Source organism: Galeopterus variegatus, unplaced genomic scaffold (genome assembly GCF_000696425.1).
Source record: "Galeopterus variegatus unplaced genomic scaffold, G_variegatus-3.0.2 Scaffold850, whole genome shotgun sequence".
Taxonomy (NCBI): domain Eukaryota; kingdom Metazoa; phylum Chordata; class Mammalia; order Dermoptera; family Cynocephalidae; genus Galeopterus; species Galeopterus variegatus.
This window is the reverse complement of record NW_007726961.1, coordinates 656,145-677,050: the sequence shown is the minus strand read 5'-3', so window position 1 is coordinate 677,050 and position 20,906 is coordinate 656,145. Positions and strand designations below refer to the sequence as shown.

General features: G+C 34.5%; 1 protein-coding gene across 3 annotated transcripts in view; it reads left to right on the top strand.

Annotated features, from left to right (window-relative positions):
- Nucleotides 1–20,906, top strand: part of ACBD6 (acyl-CoA binding domain containing 6) — a 195,410-nt gene that overhangs the window by 71,495 nt on the left and 103,009 nt on the right. For all 3 annotated transcript variants that reach the window (XM_008572944.1, XM_008572945.1, XM_008572943.1), the window contains one exon: nt 17,882–17,987. In XM_008572944.1, the coding sequence (XP_008571166.1) occupies nt 17,882–17,987 (106 nt within the window). The remainder of the gene's footprint in view (nt 1–17,881; nt 17,988–20,906) is intronic.

Here is a 20,906-nt window from a genome sequence, read left to right as displayed (position 1 = left end):
TCATAGTTTCCAGTTATGGACTAGGCCATCAGTTAATGCTAGGGGACCTGTCTTGAATCTATTTGCATAGCAAGTACACCATTTTTACTTAGATTAAATGTTTATGTGGGGTGGGATAGGGGAATGCTGATGGAGATTTGGGAGGGATAAAGATACCCTTTAAGGCTATTACCAGCCTGGAGTACATTTGCCACCCTAATCCTGTGATGGACCCTGAGAACTCTGAGGAGCCCATAAAAATTTTGAGGAAGCATAGTTTAAAAAACATTTTCAGAGGGCTGGCCCTTCGCTCACTTGGGAGAGTGTGGTGCTGATAACACCAAGGCCGTGGGTTCGGATCCCTATATAAGGATGGCCGTTTAGCTCACTTAGGATAGCGTGGTGCTGACAACACCAAGTCAAGGGTTAAGATCCCCTTAGTGGTCGTCTTTAAAAAAAAACATTTTCAGAGTTTAACCCTTCTCTCAGCCCTTACATATTCAGAAAGTGTTTTGGAGTTCTTAATTAGTATATTGTCTTTAGAGTCTTCTAAAAAATGGCATGTTAGAACCTTAACCCTACTAATCAAAGTTTATTATATAAAAGTCAGGAAACCTTCAGAGTCGTTTTTCTAGGTATTTGGAGGGGAGGTATTCATTTCTCCTCTGTTTTCCCATAGCCAATTGTTTACAATTTTGTTATAGCATATCACGTTACACCACACTGAATTATAATTTTTTAAAAACTTTATCCTCTTTACTAAACTTTTAGTTTTTGAGTGCAAGGATTATATTTTATCCATCTCTGTGTTCTCACTATCTGAGGAAGTTCCCAGAACTTAGTAGGTGTCCAGTAAAAGTGCTCAGAACTTGGGCCGGCCCGGTGGCACACTGGAGAGTGCGCTGCTTGGGAGCGTGGCGGCGCTCCCGCCGAGAGTTCGGATCCCATGTGGAGACCGGTTCCCGCTCACTGGCTGAGTGCGGTGCGGGCGCGACACTGAGGGTTGCGATCCCGTTGCCGGTCCCCGGTGCGGGCGCGACACCGAGGGTTGCGATCCCGTTACCAGACAGTAAAAAAAGACAAAAAGGAAAAAAAAAAAAGTGCTCAGAACTTGAGAAGTATTCACAGCTGTTTTCCACAAGGTGCGGATAGTTTAGTGATTGTTGATTATGTAGAGTTAGCCTAGTGGCCCTGTCATAGAACCGAGAGCTGCTGCCCATCCTCACCTCTTTCCCTAAACAATTAAAAAAATTTATAGGCTATTTTCCTTCCCTCGTTAGATAAATTGAAATAATTTCTTGACTTTGCTTTTTTAAAAAAGAATCACTAAGTTTAATTTTCTAACGATATTATTCATTTATGTATAAACAATAATGATCTTTATTTTGTGGGCCAATTTCCATAAGGCTCCAGGCTCTAGTATTTTTCAAACTGTCATGCTGAATATAGTTTCTTTTGGAATGTCTGGTGACATGACTGATCACAGCAGTTCTGCAGAACATGAAACAAATTAAATGTACTCCAGTTAAGTGATAGTAGAAATCTGGATAAGAGTACTCCTGAGATATAGTTAAACTGTACTGCAAGGGTAATCTCCACCCCCCTTTATCTCCCACCCAGTTCCTAAAGAAGTGACTTTAAGATTTAAATCAATATTTAGAATTTTGATCATGAGAAGCAATGACAGAGAATAACATAGCTTATTTTCATAAATAGACATTTTAATTGAGCTCAGCACACATTTATTATGAATCTACAATGACACAAAACATTGTAGATTTTTGTGCTTCTTAGCTTCTTAACTTTTGAATAGTATGTTCTTAGTACTTTTGACATTTACATGTAAATATGTTTAACGAATATTATTAATTGAGTGAAATATGAAGTTTTGCTATGGGTAAAACTGGTTAGACAGCTTATTTCATTAAGTCATCTAGGTCTTATGATAACATCTAAGTCTTCATATTCTGGAATATATTATTAAGTTATGAGATAGCAGAAAACACGAATGTGAGACAGCCATTGAAAGCCTCTTAAATATTACAAACAGTAATTTTTCTACTACTACAGCAGATCAGAAATCACAGCAACTATTTATATTCTTACATTGGGAGAATTCATTTTATAATGTAAAATGTAAATTCCATTATAACAAATTAGATCATAATAATAATTCTTATGTACTGAAATGTTGGATTATTCTAGTCAAGGACCAGATGTAGTCCCTTAAGTATCAGAAAGCAGTTGCAACAATGAAAATAAGCTATTTCTTGAAATTTATGTAATCAAATTTGGTTTGTAGTTTAGTGAAATATAATATCTGGTGTTTTATTTTTCTAAGAGAAAATTGTGCTTTAATTAATACTAATTGCAATTTCTTGGCAGAATTATGTTCAGCTGAGGTAAAAGTGGTAGGTCTTAAAGTTTTAGAAACATCAAATGGTAAACTTGGATGAAAGAAAAAAGTTTTTTCTATGGAACCATTGTTTTTAAGAATTTTTTTTTGCGGGGGGAGCTGGCCATAATCGGGATATAAACCCTTGACCTAGAACCATTGTTTTTAAAAAGGACATAAAGTAATGTATTTTGAAGGTCTGTTTTGTGTACTTTAATATATAATAAACTCCAAATCTTTTTATTATTGTAAAAATTCAGAAAATCAGTATCTACTAAATCTATTTGATTAGGCTTGGGTTCCACTGTTATGGCAGCTTTCCTGACTGAAGTGTATTGTAGATGACAAGTTAAGGGCCCATTTTAGTTTTATGTAAATGTTCTTGAGCCAAGGGCCACTGGGGCCATTTCTGAGCTTGCTTCCTGCCTTTTTTGTTCTGAGCCTTATTTCCATTCTGTCATAGAAAGTGACAATATATGTCACAGGTACAGATCTCTGTGTTAATATCACAGAGCCTTGACACCAATTTTTCATTCTGAATTTAGGTAACTATTTTGTAATATAATAGAGGGGGTACAGTGTGAGTACAAAAAATTATGGAGCCAGACCACTGACATTCAGATGCTGGTTCCACTACTTACTAGCTGTGTGATCTTGGGCAGTTACTTATCTGTAAAATGGATAAATACGGTACCTGTCTCACGTGCTTATGTGGATTATATGAATGCATACACACAAGCATCCTAGAATAATACTGGGCACAAAATAAGTTACTATGTAACTGTTAGTTTTTACTGGTATTGTTACTCAGCATAGGGTGTCCCCCACAGAGGAGACCAACAGCAAAGGGCTGATGTTGGAAGCTAAAATCACATGCCAGTTTGGTTATAGAATTAGATACAAGTTGTTTGCTTTTGCAAAGAAAATGGAATACAAGGAAGGGAGAGCCAGTGCTATTAGATCTGTCTTTGGAACTATAGAAACAAGAGAGTAACAAATCTGGTAACTCACAGACAGTTACCACTAGTTTTGAGTTCACCTGTATTTCATTTATACTGCAGATGAGCAGAAAAAACACAGGTTAATCGGCGCAGGGCTTTGCAAAGAGTCAAATGATTCTGCACTGCATATACTGGCACACTTAACAAGAAATTGCGTTTGGTTACTTGTATACTTAGAAGGTTTGATCTAGAAGTTGGCACATGAATTGAGAAATTAGAGCAAGTATTAAAAATACAATAAATGAAGAGTATTCAGTACCCACCCCATCTTGCAATAAGATTTGGTCTTCCCTGCTATATTTTGTAGTTTCATGCCATGTAATCTATCAGAATTTTATTAATTCCACTTACACAGGCAGCCATCTGGACCTTCTCTAAGCAAGACCAGACTAGTATACAACTGAAATGATTGATGGGTTCTGGAATTGATTAGTTGTTCTGTGAGACAAATGAAGTGTTTTGGCAGAAAATACCAGAGGTCACTGCTTGTGGTCATACACAAAAGCCTGTAGAATTTCAAAAAGATGCTTTCATCATTGACTTATAAAGTTTCAATTTTTAAACAATAACGGATTTTGAAAATATTTTTAAAATATATTTTCATTGGCTACTCTAGTCCTGATTATAAAATGGAGGAATATAAGTATAAAAAACTAGAAAGAAAGTGATTGTTTTATGTTTTGATTTTGTATTCTTGACTAAAATATGAACTAGAATGAAAGTAGCATAAAAGTTTGTCACACATAAGTTATATTCTAAAACTTTGCTGAAAGAGGTGTGATTGGAGAAAAAGCTGCTACATATATGGTTTTATCATAAGTGATTTGTAAAATCAGATGGTATAAAATTCGGCTTAGATATTTATTCAAAGCTTCACATTGTTAGATAGCAACCTGTTTTTAACAAATCTATGTAAAGACTCTGAAGCTTCGAGAGTATGTGTTATAGATATTTTGTGTTTTAAAAATGGAATATTTGGATTTACATGCTTTTAACAGCCTAAGTCATTCTGGGACACCGCTGTCCCAATGACACCACTGCCCCAGGTCTGTAAAGCTTCTCTCCAGTTGTTTAGCTGGTGATAGTCTAATCCTTTCCTATTTCACTGTGTTGCCTGTGATCAACACTGTGTTAACACTTTGGTGATAGGTGATAAATTGGATGACATATGTCTTGTTACATTCTGGTTATTCTTTGAGGACTACACAAGTGTGTATAGGCAAGTGGGCAACTACCCCATGAGAATCTGACTGCTCAGAATGAACTTGAGTTATGGATTTATTCAGCCTGTAAAACCTCAGCTGGCATAAATAATTGAGAAAGCAAAGGTTTGTCTGTGGTGCATACCTCAGGGACTCATGGCTCCCGTCCTCCCCTCTACCTCCCTTTCTTATGAAAATGATCCCAGTTGCACTCTTAGATAATAACACATCAAGCAATTAAAAGCCATGGGTGGCTGGAGAAAGGAGAAAAGGTTTAGTTAATGAGCTTTTCCTCTTCCAGTGCCCATGAGAGCCTCAGGAATGACAAGGCGATTAAAGCAAAGAGATAATTATAGATTATGTGAAAATGGGTCCCTTGGGACTAGAGGGTCTTGACATAAACAGTAACTGTTGTAAGAGTCTCATGGCTCTCATATTCACCATTTTCTAACGTGCTTCATATAGCCCCCGTGTGCTCAGTATCATGATGCCAACCAAGCATACAGGCAAATCCACCTGTTTGCAGATCAACAGCCCTTTCTGAACAAGGGGTCATTCATCAACCAAAACCATCATCTTCTCTTCCTCTTCTTCTTCTCTTCTTTCTTTTCTCTTGCCCCCTTTTATTTTCCCTTTGTTCTCTCTTTCCTATCTATCCCTTCTAATCTTTCCCTTCTCTTTTTCCTATATTCTAATCTATATGTAGTGCTAGTGAAATGCTAGGCACTTAGACTTGTTTACAAAGTCTGTTGTGTGTATATCTATGTAAAGATACATATAGTTATGGGTATATGATATCCATTAAAAAAATAAGAGCTGGTATACGTATTTATTACAAGTGATATGAACAGGGCCACCTCTCACCATATCATCTACTGCCAGTTTTCCCCTCACTCTTGTTTTCCCCTTGTTCACTCTGCTCCAAGCACATTGGCTTATTTTTATTTCCTTGAAGGTCTTATTAATATTTGCTAGGTTAATTGATTGATGGTGGTATATAAGGGTATGAGAAATGACCCCCAGTTTACAACATATGCTAAATTCTCAAAATAATAATAATGATAACTAACATTTATCGACCTCTTATTACATGCTAGTAACCATACTATGTCATATGTATTATTTTAATTAATCTTCAGAATGACCTAATTAAATATAGATGTTATTTAATATCCTCATTTTACAGGTGAGGAAACAAGATTCAGAGAAGTTAGGTTACTTGCCCAAGTTTACATGGTTAGTAACTCTGCTTTTAATTATTGTGCTATACTGACTCCTGAAAAGTTTCAGGAATCATTGTAATCTCTAATTAATAAAATTGAATTTGATAGTTGTTACTGTATTAATATAGTGAATATCTTCATTAAAAATTTTGAATTAAATCCTTCTTCCATTTAGGCTTTTTAAAAATGTGCTTCACTGGTAAAATTAGAGACTCTAGTCTTTCATTTATCAATATTCTGATGATGATATTTCCTTTGGATTAATTGCTTTATTGAGTTTAGACTTACCTTAATGGTTGAGAGCATAGCTCAGCTCTGTAGAGCCTTTTAGCAAAGAGGGTCTATAGATTTTTATGTGAGCACTGATTTTCCAGGGATTGATAGAATTGAACTATGTTTTTTCTTATAGGTATTTAAAGTATCAGAAATTTTCAATCAACTTTGTTTAGAGTTAAGCAGGTTTCAAGAGGTGAAAATGCACTTTTAGTAACTGGTGTAATTATAAATCATGGTTAAATGACTTTTCCAGTATAACTAATTATCTACAAGAAGTATCTGGGGTATTGATTTTTCCTATAACATTGCTTGTTTGAAAGAATGTGAGAAAAATATGTAAAAATGTAAATAACTGTATTTAAAGGAACCCATATCAAGATAAATAATACAATAAATAGAACTATTAATTTAAGGGCTTAAAGAAGTATCTGGTCTTAGAACTAAGTACACTTCATATATAGTCCAGTCTGAAAATAATTATGTGATGAAAGAAGTTGTTGCCATTACCATAACAAGAAGGAAGAAAACTAACTGGTTATTTTCTATAACTGTCTGAAACCAATTGCAGATATAATAGCACTGTAAGTGTGAGGATTGTGATACTGTGTGTGTGTGTATATATATATATATATATATATATATATATATATATATATATATATACACACAAATTCTTGCAGTCGTTCACTAGTCCATTTGGCACTGTGTATTTTGAACCTACCTTATTACTTTGACTCCAATACAACATTGGTTTTAAGAATGCCATTATTTAAATGCCATTAAGAAAAAGATGCCATCAATTAACTGTAAAAAGCTACAGATTATAAGATCCATAAGAGATGTTGAAGTATAAAAAATTTTGTGCTTTAGAATCAAGGAAATATGCCAAGTTAGTAAGTGGTTTTCAAATGTCTATTTGTCATTTAGGATTTCAAGGATTATTTTAAGAACAGTGCAACAAACAACAAAAACACTTTTTAAAAAAAATTTTATGATTACACAATGTAAACATTTTTTGTGTCCCTTTACCAATTTCTCCCTTATCCCCCCATACCCCTCCCTCTTTCCCACTTCCAGTGCCCTCAGTTCTGCTCTCTCCTTTTGAACATTAAAGGAATTATTGTGATTATTCTATCTTTCTTTCTTTTTTTTTTTTTTTCCCCAGCTCCCACTTACATTTGAGCACATGCAGCTTTCTCTTTCTGGGCCTGGCTTGTTTCACTTCACATAATTTCCTCTAGGTTCATCCATGTTGCTGTGAATGGCAGAATTTCATTCCTTTTTATGGCAGAATAGTATTCCATTGTGTATATGTACAACATTTTCCTTATCCAGTTGTCCATCACTGGACATTTAGGTTGCTTTCAACTCTTAGCTATTGTAAATAGAGCAACAGTAAACATGGGAGTGCAGGTATCCCTTTGACATGATGATTTCCATTCCTTTGGGTATACACCCAGCAGCAGGATTGCTAGATTGTGTGGCAGATCTATGTGTAGTTCTGTAGTTGTTTGAGGAACCTCCATACTGTTTTCCATAATGGCTGCACTAATTTACAGTCCCACCAACAGTGCAGGATGGTTCCCCTTTCTCCACATCTTTGCCAGCTTTTATTATTCTCTGTCTTTTTGATATTGTCCAGTCTAACTGGTATGAGATATCTCAGTGTGGTTTTGATTTGCATTTCCCTGATGCTGAGTGTGGAGCATTTTTTCGTGTGTCTGTTGGACATTCGTATATGTTCCTTTGAGAAATGTCTATTCAGCTCCTTTGCCCATTTTTTAATCAGGTTACTTGTTTTTTTACCGTTAAGTTGTTTGAGTTCCTAGTATATTCTGGATATTAATCCCTTGTCAGATGCATAGTTTACAAATATTTTCTCGTATTCTGTAGGTTGGCTTTTTGCTCTGTTAATTGTTTCTTTTACTGTGCAGAAGCTTTTTAGTTTGATATAATCCCATTTGTCTATTTTTTCTTTTGTTGCCTGTGCTTTTGAGGTCTTATTCATAAAGTTTTTGCCCAGTCCTACTTAATGAAGTGATTTCCCTATGTTTTCTTTTAGTAGTTTTATAGTTTGGGGTCTTAAAGTCTTTAACCCATTTTGAGTTGATTTTGGTATATGACAGGAGGTAGAGGTCTAGTTTCATTCTTCTATATATGGATGTCTGGTTTTCCCAGTACTATTTTCTGAAGAGACTGTCCTTTCCCGATCTATGTTCTTGTTGCATTTGTCAAAGATGAATTGGCTGTAAGTATGTGGGTAGATTTTTAGGTTCTTTATTCTGTTTCATTGGTCCGTGTGTTGTTTTCATGACAGTACCATGCTGTTTTGGTTACTATAGCTTTGTAGTATAATTTTAAGTCAGGTAGTGTAATGCCTCCAGCTTTATTTATTTATTTATTTATTTATTTATTTATTTATTTATTTTTGCTCAGAATTGCTCTGGCTGTTCAGGGTTTTTTGTTGTTCCATATGAATGTTAGGATTGTTTTTTTCTGTTTCTGTAAAGAATGTCATTGGTATTATCATGGAGATTGTATTGAATCTGTAGATTGCTTTGGGTGATGTGGAAATTTTGACAATGTTAATTCTTCCAATCCAAGAGCATGGAATGTCTTTTCATCTTTTTGTTTCCTCTTTAATTTCTTTCAGCAGTGATTTATAGTTCTTATTTTAGAGAACTTTCACCTCCTTGGTTAAATTTATTCCTAGGTATTATATATTTTTGGTGACTATTGTAAGTGGGCTTCCTTTCTTGATTTCTTTTCCTGCTAGTTTGTTATTGAAGTATAAAAAAGCTACTGATTTTTGCATGTTGATTTTTTGTGTCCTGTACCTTTACAGAAATCATTTACTAGCTCTGAGATTTTTTTGGTAGAGTGTTTAGGCTTGTCTATGTATAGGATCATGTCCTCTGCAAACAGGGACAATTTGACTTCATCTTTTCCTATATGGATGCCCTTTATTTCTTTGTCTCGCCTGATTGCTCTGGCTAGTACTTCCAATATTATGTTAAATAGGAGTGGTGAGAGTGGGCATCTTTGTCTTATTCATTCAGGATGATATTGACAGTGAGTTTGTCATACATGGCTTTTATCATGTTGAGATACTTTCCTTCTATACCTATGTTGTTGAGTCTTTAATCATGAAAGGATGTTGAATTTTGTCAAATGCTTTTTGTGTCTCTGTCGAGGTAATCATATGTTTCTGTCCTTGATTTTGATGATGTGGTGTGTCACATTTACTGACTTGTGTATATTGAACATATCCTTGCATCCCTGGGATAAATCCCACCTGATCATGGTGTATAATTTTTTTGATGTGTTGCTGTATTCTGATTGCTAATATTTTGTTGAGGATTTTTGTGTCTATATTCGTCAGAGATATTGGCCTTTAGTTTTCTTTTTTTGTTGTATCTTTATCTGGTTTTAGTGTCAGAGTAATGCTGGTCTCATAGAATAAGTTTGGGAGAATGGCCTCTGTTCCAATTTTTGCAATATTTTGAAGAGAAATTACATTAATTCTTCTTTAAGGGTCTGGTAGAATTCAGCATTAAAGCCATCTGGTCCTGGGCTTTTCTTTGTTGGGAGACTGCTGATTACTGTTTCAATATTGTTGCTTGTTATTGGTCTGTTCAGGTTTTCTGTTTCTTCTTGGTTCAGTCTTGGTAGTTTGTATATGTCCAGAAATTTATCCATTTCCTCCAGGGTTTCAAATTTGTTGGCATATTGTTGTTTATAATAGTCTTTAATGATTCTTTGTATTTCTGTGGTATCAGTTGTAACGTCTCCTTTTTCATTTCTGATTTTTATTATTTGGGTCTTCTCTCTGCTTTTTTAAAAGTTAACCTAGCTAATGGCTTGTCTATTTTTTTATCTTTTCATGAAAACAACTTTTTGATTCATTGATCTTTTGTATCATGTTTTTGGTCTCTATCTTGTTTAGTTCTGCTCTAATCTTAATTAGTCCTTTCCATCTACTAATTTTGGGATTGGATTATTCTTGTTTTTCTAGTTCTTTGAAGTGAAGGTTGTTTATTTAAAATCTTTCTATTCTTTTGATATAAGTGTTTATTGCAATGAACTTTACTGTTAGCACTGCTTTTGTAGTATCCCACAGGGTTGGTATGATGTGTCTTTATTTTTGTTAGTTTCTAGAAATTTTTTTACCTCCTGTTTAATTTGTTCTTGGACCCACAGGTCATTCAGGAGCATGTTTTTTAATTCCATGTGTTAGTATATTTTCCTGAATTTCACTTGTTATTGATTTCTAGTTTTAATCCATTGTGGTCTGAAAAGATACTTGAAATTATTTCAGTTTTTAAAAATTTGTTGAGACTTGATTTGTGACCTAATGTATAGGTCTATCCTGGAGAATGTTCAATGTGCTGATGAGAAGAATGTATATTCTGAAGTTGTTGGATGAAATGTTCTGTAGATATCTGCCAGGTCCAGTTGGTCTAAAGTGTAGTTTAAATCCTGTGTTTCTCTGTTGATTTGTTGCCCAGGTGGTCTGTCCAATGCTGAGAGAGGGGTGTTCCCTCTCAGGTCCCCTACTGTTATTGTATTGGGGTCTATCTCTTTCTTTAGTCCTAATAGTTTTTGCTTTATATATCTGGGTGCTCCAGTGTTGGGTACATATATATTTATGATCATTATGTCTTCTTGCTGGATAGGTCCCTTTATCATTATGTAGTGGCCTTCTTTGTCTCTTTTTATAGTTTTTTGGCTTAAAGGCTATTTCTTAAGTTCTTTGATCTGAATGTTAGACCTGTTGAGCATGGTTAGTACCCAAGCAGTGTTTTGCCTCTTCCAGGGCTTGTGACCAAGCTATTTCAGAAAGGAGGTACTATTTGCAAGATTTTAACTGAGGATCACACTCTAGACTCTCATTTATGATCTTTGGTAAGAATGAGAATCAAAAACAATGTTCTACCAGGTTAAATTAACATCTAAAATTTTAATTAGATATTAATTAGGAGTGGGGATTTTTAATGCACTAAGCATGACAGCCATGACTGTTCCGATCCTTGATTTAGGAGTTGACTTTACCTATTTTGCTCCTCCCAGATAAGTCTTAAACCAGCTAAGCTAAAAACCTTGAGTAAAAACAGATTTTTTCTTTGAGGGTAAGATGCACCTGTAGGTAAAATTAAAATCAGCCTGTATAATTGTTTTATATTTGTAAAATAAAACATACCATTTTTTAAAATACAGAGGATCATTACTGTGTAGACATTTTATCTCAACTTCTAAATTGTTGATAGTTTCAGCATATTGAAGATTATATAAATACTATATATGTATATGTTGAAGATTATATATATGTAAAAGGTTATATTAAAAAGAATCAACATTAGGCTTTGGATTTTGTATTTGGCACACACAGTAGAATGTTGAAAATCATAGTCAAGTGAGATCAGTGAGATGAGAGCATTATTTTCTAACATTATATTTGGGTAGAATAACAATTCTTTACCTTTCAGATTGACTACTTCTGGCCATGCTTCCAACAGATAAATTAGGAACTTAAATTTCTACAAAGATACAACTGAATTTTGGAAGAGCGAGCAATGCAGGCTTTCACTCTAGATTGAATGGCCCCCAAGGAACTTCACAGAGTGGCTTCTTTGGTGAATTTACTGTAGGTCAGGGTCTATTCTTTAACCTCAGAGATCTAGAAAAAAAGACCCATAGATGAGCAGACCCTTAGAGAAAGAGTAGCAATAATAAAATTAATCTGAAACTGAGGTGAAAACTAAAATTCTTATTTATTTACCAAAGAGACAAATCTTTGTTGTGATTGAAGTACTGGGTTTACCCCTTCTGAGTACTGGGGAGCCCAGAAGGACAGATAGTCATATGATCATTTGCGAACATGAAAATAGAGCCAGGGAAGGTGAATCATTTTGAGAATATCTTTAGCCAAGGTTCTTATTTATTTATTTATTTATTTGAGATGCCAGGGTCCTTTATTTATCTGTTTATTTTAATTTATTTATCATTTTTTTACATTCTAAGATTTAGCAGAGCCTTGGATAGGAGGGAAGGGGGCGGGGGAATACGTTGGGAGGAAGAGGCAGGAGGGATGTGGTCGAGGCCTGTGGCACCCCCCTTATTCTGGAAGGGGAGCTCAGTTGTGGCTTGGCTGGATGTGGACTTCAGGGAGCATGGCTGAGGCCCTCTGGCACCCTAGCCAAGGTTCTAATAAGACCTATTCACAAACTGTCCCCCTCCAGAGAAATATCTCAGAATACTTTTTGCCTCAGTTTGTTTCTTTTGTTCATTGTCCAAAATTGGCCTCACTGACTTTTGTTCCCCTATGGTTCATTGTTAACCATTCCTCCTACTGATGATAAGTTGTCTTTTTGTTTTGTTTTTGTTTTTTTAAGATGCGTTAATGTTAGTGTCTGAATCAAGAAGCTCTTTAGGTACCTAGGAGACATTCTTTCACCCTCTCAGGTATTTATTTAGTGTGTTTAAGAGGGCAGTTTTACATTCCTTTAATCCAGGTTTTGGAGGGTAGATAACTGTTTTGTTTCCCAACTAACTTGTTACTTACACTATAAGCAGTGTGCCAAGGCTCGTTGTGATCTGTTGTCCTGCTTATCCCTCAAACATTATTTCCCAGCATCCGACCATAACCAATTGCTTGCATTTCCCCTGAACACCTCTTATTGTTCATGCTTTTTCTTTCTATTCTGAATCCTTCAATAACCCAGTTAGGATTATTTATCAGTTTATCCTTGGAGACTAGACTGTAATGTCAACTATTCTAATGAAAACATTATTTCCCAGCATCCGACCATAACCAATTGCTTGCATTTCCCCTGAACACCTCTTATTGTTCATGCTTTTTCTTTCTATTCTGAATCCTTCAATAACCCAGTTAGGATTATTTATCAGTTTATCCTTGGAGACTAGACTGTAATGTCAACTATTCTAATGACTTCTTTTTTTTTTTTTTTCCTTTTTGTCTTTTTTCGTGTCCGGCAACGGATCACAACCCTCAGTGTCGTGCCCGTACCGGTCCGGGACCGGCAACGGGATCGCAACCCTCGGTGTTGCTCCCACGCCTCGCTCAGCCAGTGAGCGGGAACCGGTCTGTATGTGGGATCCGAACCCTCGGCGGGAGCGCCTGCCGCGCTTCCCAAGCGGCGCACTGTAGCAGTGCACCACCAGGCCGGCCCCTCTAATGACTTCTTTGATCATCCTTGTTTGAATAGCTCACTCCTTGCTTTCGGTCTCTATAGAATATTGGATTAGAGCAGTGGTACTCAAAAAATCTTTCTGTAGTCCCTAAGAGAATTTTGGAAGACTGTGTTCCTTTTTAATATAAATATAAAAAATGTTATATTTTTAAGAAAACATTTAAAATTTTTCATTAAATGTTTAAATAATTGCAAATGATGTAATTTCTGGCATTTTGTAAATAATGCAGTTTTAAAAATAAACAGATTACTATTTTAGATGTGTCCAGTGAAATCTAAATAGTGTAATGATAATCCATTTTTTAACATATATGAACATGTCATCATTGAGGGAAACTGGGGAAAGGGTACACAGGATCTCTCTTTACTATTTTTCTTTTCCATTCTCTAAGCTCATTTACAAGAGGCTTTCCAATATCAATTTTTCACCAAAATTGTCCCTTTATTTGGTGCCATAGAAGATTTTATATCTTGGGACAGTACAATATAGGGTTGCTTTTCCCAAACCATTCCTAGTGTATTAAAGAGAATACTTTTAAGCAGAAGAGTAACACGTTTAATTAATAGTCATTTGCTAAATCTTAGTAAAATCTTTTGGTTATACTTGCTAGAAGTATACCATAGTAAGGAGAGAGGTGTGTGTCTTTCTTTTGTAAAATGGGAGGAGAGTGAGCAGAGGGAATGTGGAAAACGGGAATGGTAATGAAATATTTATCAGAAGAGAAGCCTTTTCAGATAGATCAGTTTAGGAAAGAATGTGTTTATTTAGACATTGAAAAGCTGGAATTTGATTCACTTAAAACTATCCATACCTGCAAATCGCTTTAAAGATATTTGTGTACCCCAGAGCCCACAGATATATACATTCCTTCATTTAAGGAACTAATGGCATTTGTTTGTATCTTTGTAGATATTGGCTTATTTTTTTTGAGTTTTCATTAATTCGGTAAATACATATTCATTGTCTCTTTACTGGAATACTACATTTTATATCTAATTTTCAGTTACTTGATAAATATATAAATTGAATTGAAATCTTTGCTGAATGTACCTGTAAATAGATTTCTGAGCTAGTCCCATAAATGTGTTTTTTAATTCTATGAAGTAGATGAAATAGTAGTTAAATGGAGTGTATGTGGCTTGCCATGAAACTTGATTATTTAAAATATTCTTTTGATAGGAAAATGCAGTCTGTGAACATTTTTAGGAATGGGTAAGGATCTATTCTTCCTGTGATTGAATGAAACAGCCATACTTAAACACCATCCCTCTTTACAAAAAGGGTGTGTCCTGTTACCAAAGAATTTCAAAGAAAGCCAGTGATTTTTCCTTCAGGTATATAAATGTATTTTCTGTCAATTTCAGAAAATTTGGAGTAATCTAAAGAGAGACTCTCTTGTCTTGTACTAGGGATGACGTGGGACATCCTGGAGGGTAGAATCATGAACATAATTCATACGCATCCACAGAGAATGAACATGATCATTTACAGATTCACATTCAATAAAGAAAGGGAGAAAGATAACTGAGTAAAAATCATAAGAGAAAAGAAGATAAAGTGAGAAGGTGTGGAAGGATACTAAAATTTATTAAGGCTCTGCTATATTTCATAATTGTTGGATTCATTTCCACGTTATTTCACTTAAGGTAGTATGGATATAGAGGAGAATATTGCCTAGGGAAGACTGTGTTGATCTCTTAAAAGGTAAATGTAGGGGGAGAAAGAGAGTTTGATTTGTACATTGTACATATTTTGTTAGAGGTAAGAAAGATGTGGAAAGATGTTGCTCCAGATATTTCTCCACTTTGGTCACTAGGTGGTGACATTGTATGAAGACAGCTTGGTTGCTGGCTAGTTATATAGTCAAATTTGGTGTGGAGGTGGATATCTGTGTTTAACATCTAAGCCCAAGTGTTATCACTTAAATTTTCTTTATATTAGTCACTCAGCATGGTAGCACATTTGTGGTGATTTTATTGAACTTTTCTTTTTGATATTTAATTTAAGTTGTGTACCCTAACTTGAAGTATTTTATGAATACCTCTGTGTGATAGTAAACTACGTATGATAAATAGGTAGATGAACAAATGCCTCTGCCCTCCAAAAAATTCACACATGATAGTACTTCAAAAAGTTTGTGGAAATATTTGTATTATCTTTAAATTCTATTTTTGTACAAACTTTTTGAATTACCCTTATACTAAAACAAAATAAGTTATTTAGATGGTGTATCTAAGAAATACATTGGAAGTATATGAAGCAAAATAAAAATTTAAATGTTTGTACTATGTTTATTCTTTTACTGCTTGTGGCATAGGTATACATGCACACATGAAAATTGGGTTCAGGAAGAGAGACCAATCAAAAGATCGTCTTATTTATAAATAACCCTTACATATTCCTGGGTATAGGTAACCCACATCCCAAGGATCTTCCTACTTTCCTTTCTGTGTCCCACCACCAACTCAGCATTATTTTAAAATTCAAAACAATGGGTGAGTAGTGTACTTTTTCTTATGACTTAAAGTGACACAGTCCTTTCTTTCATGGTTCAGGTTGCTGCTTCTTGAATTAGAAGGGTCTCTGTTACCAGCTATGATATGAGGAAAATAGTTCCTTATTATTTCCAAGTTGGAACTCTGAATGTATTCTCTCATAGAAAGACTGTTTTTTGATAGTAGTTAAATATAGCTAAAGTATTATACCCAACCCTAATTTTAGAAATTAAACTCCTGGGGCCAGCCTGTGGCTCACTTGGGAGAGTGTGGTGCTGATAACACCAAGGCCATGGGTTTAGATCCCTATATCGAGATGGCCGGTTAGCTCACTTGGGAGAGCATGTTGCTGACAACACCAGGTCAAAGGTTAAGATCCCCTTATTGGTCATCTTTATAAAAATAAATAAAAATAAAAATTAAACTCTTTTCTGGGGTTTTGGCCTTTGACTCCCTGTTTTCTTTACAGAGTAAGTGATATGTAAAAGCATTTTCTTCTCTGCAAAACAGGATGTTTTCAAGTGACCATATATTTATATTAAACATGATTTATTGTGTAAAACTATCTAATTTTCTCCAGCTTGAAGAGGCTGTTTGTCCTCTGTTCTTTTATAGTCCTTTTTAAAGAACAAGTTCTACCTATGTTAATGGTGTATTGATTTTATCACCCCAACTATACTGTTTGTGTGTTGAAGGCAAACTTTCTTGCTTAGCCTTATATCTGTTTTCAACAGAATCTTGCCCAGTGCTTTGCATGTAGTAGGTGCTCAATAAAATATATCAGATGCTTAAGGACAGCTTTAGATGGTTGATACCAAAGTAGTATGACTTAAGACAATTAGCTATCACTGGAAATAACTTTTTATACTACCTAAGATGTTTAAATTGACTTAAAGTAGAAGGACTCCTATAGCCAGGTGTTTTGATTTCTGATGAATGCATGCAATGGCCTTACACGTTATAAAACATACTGGTTTAATTTTTGGAATTCAAAATGCATTCTTTTCTATCTGTCCATAAAATTCAGTCCATATATAGGAGGTTTCATTGTTAATATTACAAACTATTGATCCTTTTGGAAGTCACTGGTCCTTTTCAGAATCTGATTGAAGCTGTTTCCTCCTTTCTCCCCCCTCACATATAACTTCCAGAAAAATGCACACACATTGCAAATATAATGCTGTATATTGTTTTAAAGAGCTCATAGACCTCATGTTAAGAACTTCTGCTTTAGATTCTGGAATAGACTACAGCTGACTAGTCAAGAGGTAGCATGATATAATAGAAAAATGAGCTATATACAAAACCAGTTGATCTGAGTAAGTTCTAGCTCTTGTTCTATCTTTGATAAATGTAGTTCCATTTGGCAGATTGTTTAGCCTCTCCTTACCTGTTTTCTTCATCTGTAAAGTGGGTTGTTGGATTAAAGATTAAATGAATTAGCACATGCCATATATTTAGAATAGTATTTGGTGCATAGTGTGCACCCCAGCTTTTGTTCTCTGTCTTTTATTCTGCTATCTCATAAAGGATTTAAGAATTTTGTAATGACCTCTTTTTTCTAATTATCTTTCCTTTAAGAATATTGCTTTTGTGTATATATATTTTTAAACTTGGTTAACAACTTATTCTGTTATCCTGTAAAGCAAGTAGAAAGCGTTGATCTGATCTTTTGATTCCTCTGTACATACTATAGTAAATGAGGTACCAAAAACTGTCATCTTATTGCATGCAATGCTATAATTGAAAATTCTGAGTCAGAGGAAGTATGTGCCTATCAGTGTGTAAAAATAACTTGGGAAAGAAAGAGCACTGAGAAAATCTACTTCAAGATTTTGTATTGGTATACTACGGTAACTTGTTAAAGTAGGTGAAACTGTTTCCTATGATTATAGTTGCTAAGAATTTGTCGCTTTGAAGATTTATATATTGTATCTATTGAAAATCCCTTACTGTTTATGTAAATTTTGTTTATAAAAACAGATTCCATTAATGTCTGTGTCAGTAGCAAAAAGTTTGCCTTAAAAATATGTAAATGTTACATATTACCTAGTAAGACAAACATTTTTTTTTTTTTTTTTTTTTTAACTCTAATTAGGGAAGAAGACAAAAATATATTTGACTACTGCAGGGAAAACAACATTGACCACATAACCAAAGCCATCAAATCGAAAAATGTGGATGTGAATATGAAAGATGAAGAGGTATAAAAAAAATGCCCTGTTAATTATTTTCTTATGTTTTGTTGTTCTGCCCTAATGCCTTTTTCTAAATGATAGTCCTGTGAACTACAACTCGAAGTTCAGCATGGTTGAGCATATCAGAATACTTAAATGAGATAGTGTAACCCAGTTAAGATGCTTTTTGTGTCTGCAGCCCACATATTTCTATCCGTGTTGTAGAAGTTACTAGCTGAAACTTGAAGCAGTCAAACAACTTCCATTTGTTTGTGATAAAGGGAGATACTGTTAACATAATAAGTGAGATCTATAGGTTATATGAAAATCTCATATATAGTTTTAGTGTCTTCTCTCATGATACTTTAAACAAGTATATTATTTTTTGCTCAGTAAGTATATTTCTAGAAAACTGTCAGGATTTTGGTAAGTCCAATAATTTAAATGCTGGTCCACTATTTAAAGGGATCCTACAGTAAACTATTTTGTTAAGATATATTAATTCTTTATTTGTTTTGTGAATAAAACTGTTCACATTTTGAGCTTAAACTTTCTGACTTATAGTAGTTAACAAAGGAGCAAAATTTTCTAAATCGCTTTTAATTATTTTTCTCATTCTTTGGTGATGTTATGAAAGACTATTGAAATAGCCAAAAGGTGGTAATTGTTAGGAAGAAGACTAACAGTGATCATAGATAATCTGTGGAGTAGATAAGTAATTGATTTATATATAATTGAGAGCTCCCTATACACGTTAGCCTTTAATAATATTATCTCACTTTTAGGTAACATCTTCCCTGTGATATGTTGTCAATGGCATCTGGAATTGAAAATGTAAAACTATAACACTACAGTAAAGGGGGACCAGTAATTCTGTTTGTTCTCCACTAAGTAACAAAACAAACAGAGCCAAGAAAGATGTGGCTAGAGAAAAGGAGAAGCCAAATTGTGAAAAAATAATGCCAAATTGTGAAAATATAATACCAAGTCTTCTGATTCCACTTAGGGATTTTTTTAATTTTTTTTTTTTACTTCCCTTGATTTTATTGCTGTTTTTTATTTTTGTGCTTGTGAGTTAAGATTTTTATAAAATTGATACATGTAGATTGTTTTTTAAAAATCAAATAGGCTGTCCTGTTAGCTCAGTTCGTTAGAGTATGGTACCGATAACACCAAAGTCTGGGGTTCAGTCCCTGTAGCAGCCAGCCAAAATACTTACTTGCATCCTTCTCACATTCGATTTTAGCTCCCTTGAGGCAAAAACTTTCAATTCTTTTAGTTCTTTTGCACTTTACCTACACAATTCTAAATAATATACTTGCATCTCTTGATTTTTCAACTTTAGATATTAATTTCCTTTTGTTATATGAGAATGTAACTGTTTTACTTGTCTTTCCCTCTGTCTCTCTCTGACCCTCCTCATATAGTTATATCACAACTTTTAATTTCAGCTTTCTGATTGAATCTCGATTAAATCAATGTTAAATTATTATGACTATGTAAATACTGTTCATTGCTGAACTATGGATTTCACTATGTGTATCAGTCAGCTTTTGCTGCAGCAACAAACAACCCATAAATTTCAGTGGCCTACACCAACAACATTTATTTCTTGCTTTTATCACCATCTCATCAGGTGGGTGAAACTGTCTCATTTAGATATTCTGATATGTTCATGCTTTATTTCTTGCTTTGTGTTTATCTACCTGATATTTCAAAAGGGTTTTGGACCAGTTGAGACTTTGTTTGGGCTCAGTTCATCTTGGACTTCATGAGCATTCTCATTCTAAGATTCAATCTCAATAAATAGACACTGTGTGGCAAGAACTAAAAGCAGACAGAGCCAGACCCACAAATACATTTAAAGCTTTTGCTTGGATGTGGCATATATCACATCTGCTCACATTCCTTTGGCCAAAATAAATCATGAGGCCAAGGCCCAGGTCATTGTGGTGGGAAGTACACTCTGATTACAGGCAAGCAAAGCAATGGTAGGAAGGGAAAGAGTAATTATATAATTATGAATAATGCAATCTACATACCATGGTACAACATTTTGGTTTTTTTGAAGTTAATAATTGCCTCTGTTTTTTGTTTTTACATTTTCTTAGTCTTCTCTGTTTTATCATTAATTCTTTCCTCAAATTGCTGAACAGAGCTGTGAAACTCTTCTCAGTGCAGTCAAACACATTAGCTAATGAATCTCACATTTTTCTGTTTCTTCTGGAATTCTCCTTCCTTCTTCAACTCTAATCTGGACTGGTTGCTGTCTAGGCCTGTTGCATAGATGTTGTCCTGGGATTTCTTTTTATCACTGTCTTGGAAATTCTCTTTCTCTCTCACCTGGATTAACCTGCTTTCTAGGCCTTATGTCTTCATCTTTACTTCCCTGTTTCGATAGAGTATTTCCTCCAATACATTTCTCTTTTATTGTTTATTTTCCTGTTTTGATTGAGCATATCCTCCATTAGCTTCCTGAAAAAGGTAAATGTTTTGAGATTTTCTTTCTTGAAAAATTTCTATCAGAGTTCTTGTCATATGCCACATGTTCAAAAAATGTTTGATGAATTAATGAATAATTGAATGGATGAATATGTGAAAACTGTGTAGTGTAATGGTAAAGAGCTGGATGGTATGGATTCAAGTCCTAGCATTGTCGCTTCCTAGCTTTGTCACTTTTTTTGTTATTTGTTTGTTTTGTTTGTTTGTTTGTTTTTGGCGCCTGGCTGGAATGGTGTTATAATGCTGAGCTCTAACCAACTGAGCTAACCAGCCAGCACTAACTTTTGTCAAATTTACTCTGTGCCTCAGTTTCCTAATGTGTAAAATGAGAATAATTATAGTACTTGCCTTAGGATTTTTTTAAGGACTTAATGAGTTAACATATATAAAGCACCTAAATAGTACAAACACAGTAAGCACTAAATAAATTTTAGCTATTTTGAT